Consider the following 12,473-nt stretch of genomic DNA (forward strand, 5'->3'; position numbering starts at 1 on the left):
CTGGCACTGACTGACACCCTTTCCCTGGGGAAGGCAGGGTGGGGAGGCCGCTCCGAGTTCCCAGCCCGCGGGAGCAGCCCAGGACCAGCCCTTGGTAACAGCGCCCGCGGTTCCCTCAGCTCCGTTCGCAACCCGCCCGTCCCTGAGGGACCGTTTGCCAGGCAGCCCTGAGGGGACCGGCCGGCACAACCCGATGCCGGGCCCCGACACCCTCACCCCATGACGGGGCTCCGCCCGCCCCGCTTTGTCCCACCATCTCATGGGCTGGGTCGGAAGTGACGGCGGCAGGAAGCTCCGTCCGGTTTGAAAGCGCCCGGCGGAGCCACCGCCGCCGCCTCTTTCCCGCCCTCCGGGCCGACATGGCCGCCTTCGCCATGGAGCTGCCGCCCGCAGGTGAACTGGGCCCGCGGCTCCCCCGGGCCGCGCCGCGCTCCGGCTCTGCCGGGCGCCCTTCGGAGGCTGCGCTGCCCGGGCCGGCCGGGGGCGCCCCGCGGGTTCCCGCGCCGCTGTGAGGGCTGTGGGGCCGGGACCGAGCCCCTGCGCTGGGCGGGGGTTGGATGCTGCTGAGCCGGGGTGGGACACGGCGCCGGGAAGGGGCGGTTCGCGAAAGGGGAGCGGGGTTAGATCGATCGGCCGCCACTTGAAATTGCGTAAAATGCAACATTGTGATAAACTCGGCTTACTTGTAAAATGAATGATTAAACCGGCTTTGATCTCATCGATACAAGTAAATATCTCAGAGGCGGTGGGGCCACGCTCTTTTCGGTGATGCCCAGCGACAGAGAGGGGAGTTATGGCCGTAAATCAAAACAAGAAGTTCTGTCTCAGCGTGAGGAGGAACTTCTTGTAGCCGAGCACTGGAACAGGCTACCCAGGGAGGCTGTGGAGCCTCCAGAATATTCCAAACTCACCTGGAGACGTTTCTGTGTACCTGCTCTGGGTGACCATGCCTTGGCACAGGGTTTGGAGTAGATGGTCTCCAGAGGTCCCTTCCAAGCCTAACAGTTCTGGGATTCTGTGATCTAAATCACTTCCTGTATCTTGTGTTATGTTTCTTTCATAGAGCCCACAATGGAAAAAGCTGCCTTGTCTTTCTCTTTCACTTTTCTTTATCGTATTTTAAAATTCTCTTTTCAGGAGCTGAACCAATGACTCTTGGCTCCCCGACATCTCCAAAACAAGGAACTAGTGCTCAATTCCTCCCTGGGTTTTTGATGGGTGACTTACCTGCACCAGTGACTCCGCAGCCACGTGCTTTATACGGCCCTTCAGTCGGTGTCATGGAAACAAGGTCTCCCCTACTTGCAGGTCAGAATTTGTTCAATGTTGGAAAATTGTCCTGAAAGCAAAAAATTGGTTTGTCTCATTGTTCTGCATGACTGCTGCAGACTTGAATCCTTATAGTTTTAGATCTTTCTATAAGCAAACTCCACTGATTGAGTAAGTGGTGAACTCAGTGTATTCAATTATAATAAATGTTTTAAATGTGACAGTTTTGGTATCAGGAAAAGTTTGTTTTACAGGGAAGGCAATAAACCTCTCCTAATACAGAACCAATTTATATGACTCATTACAAGTCAATTGCACATACACTGATGTTGAAAACAGAGATACCTGCTGGCAAACTAAATGCAGCTTGTGCAAACTGCTGATTTCTTTGCAGAATTTTTTCTATTTCTTTGAATTCTAAAAGGAAACTTACAGGTTATCAAACTTACAAAAACTGGGGGGAGAAAAACTGAAAATAAACTTCTTAATTAGTATCTAGTGATTGTTGCTAAACTCTTGATGTCTGCTGTTATTGGACTGGAGAAGTGACTTTTCCTAGCTGTAGATGCTCATTTCTCTTCAGCCACCTTATTAATCAGACTAGGAGAAGTTCTTACCCATGTTAGTATTGTACATCTATTTTCTTCTCTGAGAAGAATGAGTGAGTAGTTGACATGCCAAGGGTGAACTTGGATTTTGTACTAAATCAGTTGGCATAATTTAACATCTGATGGTGTTAATATTTTGAAGTCATTTTGAAGGAAAAATTGAGGATTAAAGTACTGCAAGAATTTTTCTTAATAAAATATTCTCTTCTTTGAATGTCAGGCTGGATTGGACTCAATGATCTTTCCCTTACAAGGTCCCTTTCAACTTAAAATGTTCCATAATGGAGGTTTGTTGGTCTTCGGCTTCTTGCTCTTGTCTGCCTGCCCTTACACATCTGGGAACAAACCTCCTATCGAAATATTTATGAAATTGAAAGTAATCATGTGAATTTCACCAAATGGGTTTTTAAAGGGTTTTCTATAGCCTCAGAGTATCAATTTTAGGAAAAGATGACCGGTAAGATACTAACACAAACTTCCCAAAGGAAGTGATCAAGCACATCACTTAAAAAACTGCAAACCTTGATGGGAGAGTGCTTTACATAATGCACATTATTCCATGTAACAGTAGCAGTTCTTGTATGTGTTAAACAGTTCAGAGTAGAGCCTTAAAGCTCAGAATTTAGGATTGGAAAAGCTTGGTTTCCAAACATTTTGCAAATGAAAACTTGATGCAAACTATTTTTTTTGCCCTGGGGTAAATCCACACAAAGAGTTAAGATACATCAAGTTCTTTCAAGAAGTTTAATTCTCTGTTCTACTGGAAGTCCTAAAGTTTACAAAATGGGAGGGCAGCTGGTTTAACTTCATCCTGGCTGGTTTCACTTCATCCTGTCTATATGCAAGCTAGTCCTTGCTCTCAAGAACTTAAAATTTTTATTTAATATGAAATTAGATAAGAAGCCAAGGAATTTGGACAGTGGGAATGTGACAGTAATGTGCAATGTCTCTGTACATTTTGGTATGGTTCAATTTTTATAAATCTCATCTCAATTGTTATACATCTTGCTTTTGCATCTGTACTATAGGCAAGTTAGTCTCTGAAACAATTAAAATAGATTTCTAGCCTGGCTTAAAATTGAAAGATACAGCCATGCTCAGGACTTCAGAGAAAGAACATGTAAACAGGGAATATAATGGGTTAATAAGAGGTCTGAAAGTTCTAAATAAGACTTCTGTATTATAAACATTCAAACCTGAACAGTTTGGTAGGACAGATGGCTCTGCAAACCTCCAGTGAAACAATCAAACCTCAACAACAATGAACATGAGGGCATGGCTTAATGTATTACTGAAGTTTCAACAACAAGTAGCACCAAAGCAAAATTACAAGTTTTCTCATGCTCTTCTCTTGTTCCTTTGAATTGCAGGAGGGTCTCCCCCACAACCAGTAGTCCCTTCACATAAGGATAAAGGTGGTGCTCCACCAGTTAGAAGCATATATGATGAGTTATCTAGTCCTGGGCTTGGATCGACACCTCTGACCTTAAGAAGAACAGTAAGTGTCTTCAGCACTGGCCTGTTCTTAGCAGAAGATGTGAGGCAGCTTACTGCCTCAGTGAATTCTCAAACTTAACTGTATAAACTGCTGTAGAAGAATGAGTTTTGAGCCTAGAGATCATGCTCTTGTTTAGAATAGGTTGTTTGGTGTACCTGTTCAAACAAGAGCTGTGGTCATGAAGCAGTTTGCTGTTATCGCCAATTTTCAGTTCCGCAGGAAGTGAAAAATGCAAGTGATCCTCAGTTATGCAAGTCTGTTATGTTCTCAAATTCAGCTTTGTTTATCAGCTTTTCACTTTCTCATAAGTTTATTGGGCTGCTGATTGCCAGAAGGACCCTTGCACAACCTGAAAGGAGGTTGTGGCAAGGTAGAGGCTGGTCTCTTCCCTTGGTAACAAGTAATAGGACAAGAGAAAATGGCCTGAGGTTGCACCAGAAGAAGTTTAGATTGGATATCAGGAAAAATTTCTTCACTGAAAGGGTGGTCAAGCATTGGAACAGGCCACCTAGGGAAGTGTTAGAATTGCCATCTTTGAAAGTGTTCAAAAATGTGTGGAAGTGGCACCTGGGGACAAGTGTCCCCAAGGGGTTTCGTGGTCAAGATGGTTGTGTTAGGTTAACAGTTGGACTCTGTTATCTTAGAGATCTTTCCCAACCTTAATAATTCCAGGTTTCTGTGATTACCTCTTAGAAGGCAATAGAGGCACTTATGGAAACAGAAGGAATTTTTTTCTGAATAAAACATCTAATCAAACAGTTGGGGTTAATTTTGAAGGAGAAACACTGAACTTTCTATGAGCTAAATTTTATTATAATCTCTGCTGCTTAACTAACTAATGAAGCATTACTAGGTCCTTTTTCACTGAACTCTTCTGATGCAAGGAGAACACTTTAAACTGAAGGAGCAGTCTTTGTATTGAGTGTTGCCTTCTGAAAAGTTTATTCTGATAGCTGAGGTTCTCTGTGAAGGGCAGAATCCTATAGTGTCTTAAAAGGACTGGATATTAAATTTCAAAAAATGTTGAGCAGCTATCAGAACCTATGTTGCTAGGTCTACAGGTACTCCAGGCTGTTTGATCTTTTATCTAAGAAATGCCATAATTCAGGCTAAAAGTAGACTAAAATTGTTCTGAGTGTTGAAATCCTATGTTAAAAAGAAAACAACTGCTACCATCTAAAACTCAAAGTATACTTTCCTTCTATGCACTAAATAGCAGGAAAGTAAGTCTGGTACTAGTCTCCATAGAAAGGAAGGTTATGTTCCCATGATTTCTGAACCCTTTAGATAGTGAAAGGGCTGGTAAAATTAGGATACTAATATCCTTTCCATCGGGATGCACATGAATGTGTGAATTATTGCAGTGCAGCAGTAGTGACATGAACTATTTTAAGAATGTTTCTGATTATTGATACTTGAAGCTACTTTGTTTCACAAAGCATATGTCAAATATGCTGTCAATTAACTTTTCTTTAATAGCTCTTGGTAAGCTTTTTGTTAAAAATCCATGCAAATATCTGTTCTCTAAAAAGTTAGGAATAACTTAAGGCAAATAATTAATATTATTACCTGAATGTTTAAATCACTTGATCTGAGCAGTATACCTATAAGAATAATTTGTTACTTCCTGTATATTAATGCAGGCCAGCTTTACTTTATCACAGAGCCCATCCACTGGAATTCTGCCATCAACTCCAGGAGCAGGTAGATGTCCTGTCAAAATTTCTATTCTCTTTTCTTACTGCTTTCTAATACAGAAAAATCATCACTGTTCAAGCTGCATCAGTTCCTTGCTAGTTTATGAAGAGGTGGTGTATTTGTTAGCTTTTCAAAAGGTGTGTGGGTGTGAGTAGGAAATAATTATTCACTCTGAGACTGAGTTTCAAGCAGCTTTTCTTGTTGCCTGTTCCAAATGTGGTGCTGAACTGAGCACAGAGGTGGTTGTAATTGAGTGAAGAAGCTGAGATTGATGGATTGCCTTCCATCTTCACAAGGTTTGATACCTTGTGTATGAACTGGTGGCTTCTTGCTAAGCCTAATTCTGTTGGCCTGTTCCTATTTGGCAACTGTATTAAGCTATTGGTGTTTTGAAGTCAAAGAGAACACTAGGTTGCTAGTCATAAAAACTTCCTAGTGTGTTTGCAGATGTGAAGTTATGATTGACTTACTTGTTCTGTCTGTGAGTAAATCCCCATCAAACTCTTCCATATACAAGTGAAATGCTTGACACTGAATTTATTCTTTTCCAATAAACCTCTGTCTTGCAAAAGAAATTTGTTCAGCAATACCATTTCAATTTAACAGCTTCAAGCATGTTCAGCCCTGCAAGCATTGGGCAGCCTAAGAAGACTACTCTATCTCCTGCTCAGCTGGACCCTTTTTATACTCAAGGTGATTCCCTTACTTCAGAAGATCAACTTGATGACACATGGGTAACTGTATTTGGGTAAGTTGATTTCCAAAGTATCAGAAAAACCTGGGTGAAGTCTTTAGAGCATATGAGAAAAATCCTTGGGCATTGATGTTGTCTGGCATTGGTATGTACTGCAATTACAGCTATGGTTAAAGCAAGCAAACACATATATTTCAGTGAGGCATCTTAAATTGAGCTACACATTATTTTTTTCTAGTTAGAAAGGCACCATTCTGCTGTTGGGGTGTGTGCTGAAGTGCCTAGAAGGTGGTATTTTATATCAGGTCACTGCTGCTGATATTACAGTGCTCTCTTTGCATTTCTGTGAAGGCTTCATAGGGTTGTATCTCAACACCTGAATTCTTAAACCACTCAATTTTTTGAGTACTTTTTTCTGTCTTCCAGATTTCCTCAAGCATCAGCTTCCTATATTCTACTACAGTTTGCTCAGTATGGAAACATATTAAAGCATGTGGTATGTCTTAGTTTGCCACTTAAATCAGAAACATTGTGAATTAAGCATTTAAAAAACTACATTTCACAATTTTCACCTAATCTCATTCAGATGTCCAACGCAGGAAACTGGATGCATATTCGATATCAGTCTAAGCTTCAAGCCCGGAAAGCCTTAAGCAAAGATGGAAAAATTTTTGGTGAATCTATCATGATTGGTGTCAAGCCTTGTATAGATAAAGTAAGTTAATAGTTGCTTTTAGTTCAAAGGCACTCTGCTTTTGGCCTTGCTTTTTATTTTCCCTGATGTGTTTAATTTTTTTTTCTTTTGGAATTGCAAATTGTAGGTAGTTCATCTATATAGATATAGTCTGTTACACATTTACATAAGTTTTTTCTTAAATACTTGTCCACATTTCCTGCTAGAAAGACCATTATGAGCAATCTCTCTGTTCCTTGGAAGTTACAATGCACACAATTACATTACTGCATGAGACAAGGAAGTGAAACCATAATATAAAACACAATTGAGATAAGTTTTCTGACTGGAATTTAGGGCCTGCAGTAGATACCTAATGGCAGGTTAAGACTGTGGCTGCTCCTAATTGTACCTCTCTATTTTTTATGTGACTATGTGCTTCTGGCTCTTGAATTGATCTTAGTACTTTGGATTGAAAATTTGTTAGCAAGGAAATTCCAATCCTGTTCTCCTACCTGCCCCTACAAAAACATGATCACTCACTTGTAAGCAGTAGTTGGGCGTTATTACTGCACTTGTGTGGGTGCAGTTGGTGAGAGAGAGACGGTGAATTTTGTTTCTTGAATTAGAAGGTTTGATTTATTAATATATTATATATAATACATTATGATTATATTAAATAGAATATAGAGAGAGGTTTGCAGAGCAGCTAGCTAAGCTAAGAATAGATAGAAAGAATCTACAACAAAGCTGTGTTTAAGGATTTAGTTTTTTAGCTTGCACTGGTGATTGGCTTTTAATTATAAACATAGAAAATGAGCTAATTAAGGTGTTCTTGTTGCATTCCCCAGCAGCTGATAATAATTGTTTACTTTCTCTTCGGGGGCCTCTGGCCTCCCGAAGATGTAGAAATCTGAAAGAAAGGATTTCTGTGGAGAAATGTCTGCGACAGGGGGTAGACATGGCTGTCTTGTAGTCTTAATATTAACATGAGTTATTAGTGTCTAGGTATTGGCAATATCTTGACCTTTAATACTTGCAGCCCTTTGCACTGAGTACTGTACATTAGCTTATGAAAATAACAGTCATTCCTCAGTCATTCTCCACAGATTTTTTTTTGTCTCCTTTAAGGATATATGATACTAAAAAGTGATGGGATCCAAATATGTTTTATCAAAAAAATCCAAATAGTAGATAATTTTAGATGATAAAGGTTGGAATACTGCTTTTCAGTATTTGTTTACATTATATTAACCCTCTATTTAAGAGTCTGATGGAAAACTATGAAAGAAGCTCTACATCCTCAATGTCCTCAATTTTCACTCCACCTACAAAATCTGCTGGCACACCAACACAACCTGCAAATAACAGTGCAAGGATTTCTACCATGAGACCTCTGGCAACAGCATATAAGGCTTCCACTAGTGACTATCAGGTATTTTAAGTGAAACAGAAACATTTGTTTTTGTGTTGTCTCCCCTTACCTCAATGAGCCTTTGCTGACATTAACTTCAATGTGACCTTTACCCTTTGCTGTCAGTTCTTTAATGACGTGGTTCCAGTACAAGCTCAGTCTGTTCAGTCTCTAAAATAATAATTAAAAAATACTTAATTAATGACTTGGCACTTTGCCAGGGATTAAGGGCTTGTTTTGAACATTCAAACATATTTTGTCAAAATATAGTAGCACTTAGGAAAAGAAGAAATAAATGCTTAGTGTAAAAACTATTAACTACATGTTGACTGATGCTCTCTATTTTCTCTTTTTGTTTTTCTCCCTGCCTTCTAGGTGGTTTCTGACAGACAAACTCCTAGGAAAGATGAAAGTATTGTATCCAAAGCAATGGAATATGTTTTTGGCTGGTAATATACAAGAGCAAGTAACACACTAAGCTGGTCAGGGTTTGAACTATGCTACTGGCATTCGTAGTTAGTTGTATAACTACTGGTGGCAGTATTTTACCTTACATAGCACCTGGTATGCCTTCAGTTGTTCAGAAGACATGTAGCTTGCACTTTAAATGATGGCAGTGGACACATGGTTTTACAAATTGAGTAAGTGTAAATAAAAGTGCTTTACCCCTGTTTGTTCTCTGATGGCATCATTGTGAAAATATTCTGTCTCATTAAGAAAAGCTGTCTGAGCCCAGCAGCCTGTCAGTTCCCTGAGGGAGATGTGGGCAGGACTGGAATACATCATTTTCTTCAGCCTCTAATCAATGACTGTGCCTTTGGTTGTGTTTAAAGTCAAAGGGGGAGCTGCTGTCTCCAGTGAAACAAAACTCCTTCCTCAGCTGAAAAGTTTTCTAGCAGTGCTGGGAGGCCAGGCTGCTCTCCCCCAACTCCCTGTTGCCAACAGCAGAAGGTTTGTATGTGCTCTTCCCTTAAGGCAGCTGAGGGCAGCTTCTGTCTGTGCAAGCTGTGGTGGCTTTGAGATGGATGCAGAGGACCTCAAGGAAGTCCAAAAGAGGCCAGCAAGGACCAGGAAGTGGTCCAAGAAATGGAGCATTTCACTGATATTCTGGGAGAACTGGGACTGTTCAGCCTGAACAAGGCTCCAGGGAGCCCTTAGAGCCCTTTTCAGTGCCTAAAGGGGCTCCAAGAGAGCTGGAAAGGAACTTTGGGCAAGAGCCTGGAGGGACAGAGGGAATGGCTTCCCACTTGCACAGGGTGGCTTTAGATGGGATAGTGGGAAAGTCCTGTTCCTATTTCTTTGAGCTACAAAATCTAATCAGCTGATCAATCCACATTAGATCCAAATCCAGAGGAGGGAAGGTAAAACTGCTGGGGGATTCTGTGATTCTCAAAGCTGAGAGAAAAACTACAATTGTACTCAAGTTCTCAACTGCTGAGCAAACTTCACAGCATCAAAGGAGTTTTAGGACTCCAGCTTAGCCTTATATAGTCAACATAGCAACTTACCAGTCTCAAATTCAGCATCTTTGTTGTCACTGCAGACTCTGGAATTGGTGCAAGTTCCTTATGCCAACATTAGGTAGCCCAAAGGCAGCAGAACAGGCACCGGCAGAGCCAGAGGAGCTCTGTCTTGCTGGAGAAAACCACACATTTAAACTGCAAAAGGGTAGATTTGGGTTAGATGCTCTTGTAAGCACCTTGCAGGGCTCCCCACTGCACAGAGAACTTGTCTTTCCCACATTTGGAACAGGGAGCAAGAAAAGCTGCTTGAAACCCAGTCTCGGAATAAATAGTTCTGAACAGTCTTTGGAAAAGAGAGCACAACCTGGCTCTGGGATCAGCAAACCCCAAACACAGGAGGAGGAAGAAGCAGCAGCTGTTTGGCAGCCATGCCCAAGAGAGACTGGAAGGGCCTCCTCCCTCTGGTCTCTCTTGGTTCGGTTCCTGACTGTGTACGAGGCAGGACCTGTAATTCCTCAGCTGTGGGGACCAAAACTGCACCCAGGATCCCAGCGCTGCTGGACAGCGCTCAGTACAGTGGGACAGTCGTGTGTCAGCCCTTGTACTGCTGCTTCATTTGCTTCCTTTTTAGCACACCCAAAGCTCACTGGAAATCAGGGGGGTCTCTGCTTCTGCCCTCTTGCTCTCCCTTTTGTAGGGAAGCACCACTGCTGTGCTTCCAAGGAACCTGTTCTTGAATAACTTCCAGCATTCCAAGCTCCTTTGCCCCCAGTGGATGCTTGCCACGGAATCCCTTACAGCTGGATTCAGAAAATACTGAAGTTGACTCTTCTAAAATCCAGGCTCTGAGTCCTACTGCTGACCTTCAGTGTGCTCAGCAAGACCCTTAGGTCTTTCACAGTGTTGTGAAACCAGACCTCCAGGGCAGGGACCTTTCCAGCCTGATGTGCTTTGCTTCTCTGCACAAAACACAGCACAGAAAAGAACGGCAGGACGGGGCCTGTGTGCTGCAGGGCTCAGGTTTTGATCCACTTCAGCGCCACAAAGATACAAATGAGGTCAAGAAGCTGAAATGTTTATTAATGGCAAAGCTTGGGAGAAGGGAACAGGCAGGTTCTGAGGGCCGCAGGGAGGGACCAGTAAAGAGGGAAGGCAAGCTCAGATTGTCCCAACATTAGCTGGGCCTGGAGCTCCAGCTGCTCCCTTCTGATCTCCAGCTTGTTTCCTCCTGCATGGCATCTGCTGCTGTCCTGGTTGTCCTGATCCAGAAGATGAACTTAGTGATGTAGCTCTTTCATCCAACATGACTTGAACGATGAGGTTTGTGTTGGAGGGGCTCTCATCTGAGTTAAGGGCTTGAAGGGCTGAAAGAAACAGAGCCATGGCCAGAGTGAGGAAAGCCCCTGAAAGGAGCGGCCCACTCAGCTCTTGCCACGGCCTGGAGGAAGCAGGACACAACAAGGACCAGCTAGAAGGTGCTGGCCACAAATGACATCTCTGAAAAGGCTCCGTGCTCCCGACGCTGCCCCTCGTGCGCACAAGGAGCGGAGCCCGCCGCAGCCGGGGCAGGGATTGCAGCTTCCCCTGGCAGTTCCCAGGACAGACAGACAGACACCCCGTGCAGCTTCCCCTGCCAGCTCCCAGGACAGACAGACAGACACCCCGTGCAGCTTCCCCTGGCAGCTCCCACGGACAGACAGACAGACACCCCGTGCAGCTTCCCCTGCCAGCTCCCACGGACAGACAGACAGACACCCCGTGCAGCTTCCCCTGGCAGCTCCCACGGACAGACAGACAGACACCCCGTGCAGCTTCCCCGGCAGCTCCCAGGACAGACAGACAGACACCCCGTGCAGCTTCCCCTGGCAGCTCCCACGGACAGACAGACAGACACCCCGTGCAGCTTCCCCTGGCAGCTCCCACGGACAGACAGACAGACACCCCGTGCAGCTTCCCCTGGCAGCTCCCACGGACAGACAGACAGACAGACACCCCGTGCAGCTTCCCCTGGCAGCTCCCACGGACAGACAGACAGACACCCCGTGCGGCTTCCCCTGGCAGCTCCCACGGACAGACAGACAGACACCCCGCCGGCCTCACTCACCCTCACAGATGAGCTGCAGCTCCTCCCGCTGTCCTTTCATGAGCATCCCGGCGGTCCCTAGGAACACAGAGCCCGTCACGGCCCCTGGCCCGGACCCTGAGGCCACGGGGAAGGGAGGGAGCGAGAGCCGGCTCGGTGGCTCACCAATGGATCTGACGGCCGCCTCTCGCACGGGCTCCTGTGGGCTCTGCAGGTAGGGCAGGGCCTGGCGCAGGTGCTCGGCCGCTCGGCTCCTGTCCTCTGCCAGCTGCGGAGAGCGGCAGGGCACGGAGGGAAAGGGTTGATGCGGGCCCTGCCCCCGGGCCGGGCGCTCCCTACGGCCCCCCCTGCCCACCGAGCGCTGAGGCCCGGCTGCTCGGCACCGGCCTCGGGGCCACGGGGGCCCGGAGAAGAGCCCGCACGGCCCAGGGAAGGGAGCGGCGTGTGGGGCGCAGGCTGGTGGCCCTGCCGGCGGCACTGGGCAGGGGCCACAGCCGCCAGCCCCACAGACTGGGCGCCCTGGGCAGGCGGCTTCTCCAGGGATTGGCCTGGGGATTCCAGCCTGTCCTTACCACGTGCTCGGCAAAGCTCCACGGGTCGTCCAACTTGAGCAGCTGTTTGAGATCCCTTCTCTTCAGGAAGTTTACTGCAGAGAGCAGCGTTTCCCGAGAGGTCTGCAGAGCAGCAGAGAGCCAGAGATGGCACCGCGGCCCAGGGCACAGGAGGCTGGAGCCCGTCAGGTGCCAGGGGCTGGGCAGACAGCTGAGCCCCCTCCCAAGGGGACACCCGGGAGGCCTCACCTGTGCCACACGCCGGTTCTCGTTGTAGCAGTGGAAGAAGAGGGGAAGCAGGCTCTCGCTCACATGAGGCTTCAGGGCCTTTTTTCCCCTTTCCACTACTGATTCCATCACATCTTTGTAGAGGCCAATGGAGAGCCACTGCACTTGATTGTTGTCCTGTTGGAAAGGAAAAAACTCAGCACTGGATTCTCCAGGCCCAACAGGCCACAGGGCACCACACTTGTGGGCAGCAGCCAGGGGCCGTGGCTGGGGGCACAGAGCCTTACACTGTCA

At 45.7% G+C, this 12,473-nt stretch overlaps 1 protein-coding gene across 2 annotated transcripts; it reads left to right on the forward strand.

Moving 5' to 3' along the window:
* The first annotated feature begins 293 nt into the window (after window positions 1–293).
* On the forward strand, window positions 294–8,527 carry NUP35 (nucleoporin 35). Of its 2 annotated transcripts, none has more exons than XM_059476034.1 (9): window positions 294–393; window positions 1,138–1,308; window positions 3,248–3,375; window positions 5,019–5,079; window positions 5,680–5,821; window positions 6,194–6,263; window positions 6,354–6,482; window positions 7,708–7,875; window positions 8,230–8,527. In XM_059476034.1, the coding sequence occupies exons 1-9, from the start codon at window positions 360–362 to the stop codon at window positions 8,305–8,307; spliced, it is 981 nt and encodes a 326-aa protein (XP_059332017.1). In that variant the 5' UTR covers window positions 294–359; the 3' UTR covers window positions 8,308–8,527. The 2 variants fall into 2 exon arrangements, with proteins under 2 accessions (XP_059332017.1, XP_059332018.1); XM_059476035.1 differs by lacking the exon at window positions 294–393 and adding an exon at window positions 554–573.
* Window positions 8,528–12,473: the final 3,946 nt, after the last annotated feature.

This window comes from Ammospiza nelsoni, chromosome 7 (genome assembly GCF_027579445.1).
Source record: "Ammospiza nelsoni isolate bAmmNel1 chromosome 7, bAmmNel1.pri, whole genome shotgun sequence".
Taxonomy (NCBI): Eukaryota; Metazoa; Chordata; class Aves; order Passeriformes; family Passerellidae; genus Ammospiza; species Ammospiza nelsoni.

What these genes read in the sequence shown, in the direction of transcription:
- NUP35 (XM_059476034.1), top strand. Translation starts at nt 360, where the DNA reads ATGGCCGCCTTCGCCATGGAGCTGCCGCCCGCAG. An exon ending in CATGGAGCTGCCGCCCGCAG is followed by an intron (nt 394 to 1,137) that starts GTGAACTGGGCC and finishes TTCTCTTTTCAG; the next exon opens with GAGCTGAACCAATGACTCTT. An exon ending in AAGGTCTCCCCTACTTGCAG is followed by an intron (nt 1,309 to 3,247) that starts GTCAGAATTTGT and finishes TTTGAATTGCAG; the next exon opens with GAGGGTCTCCCCCACAACCA.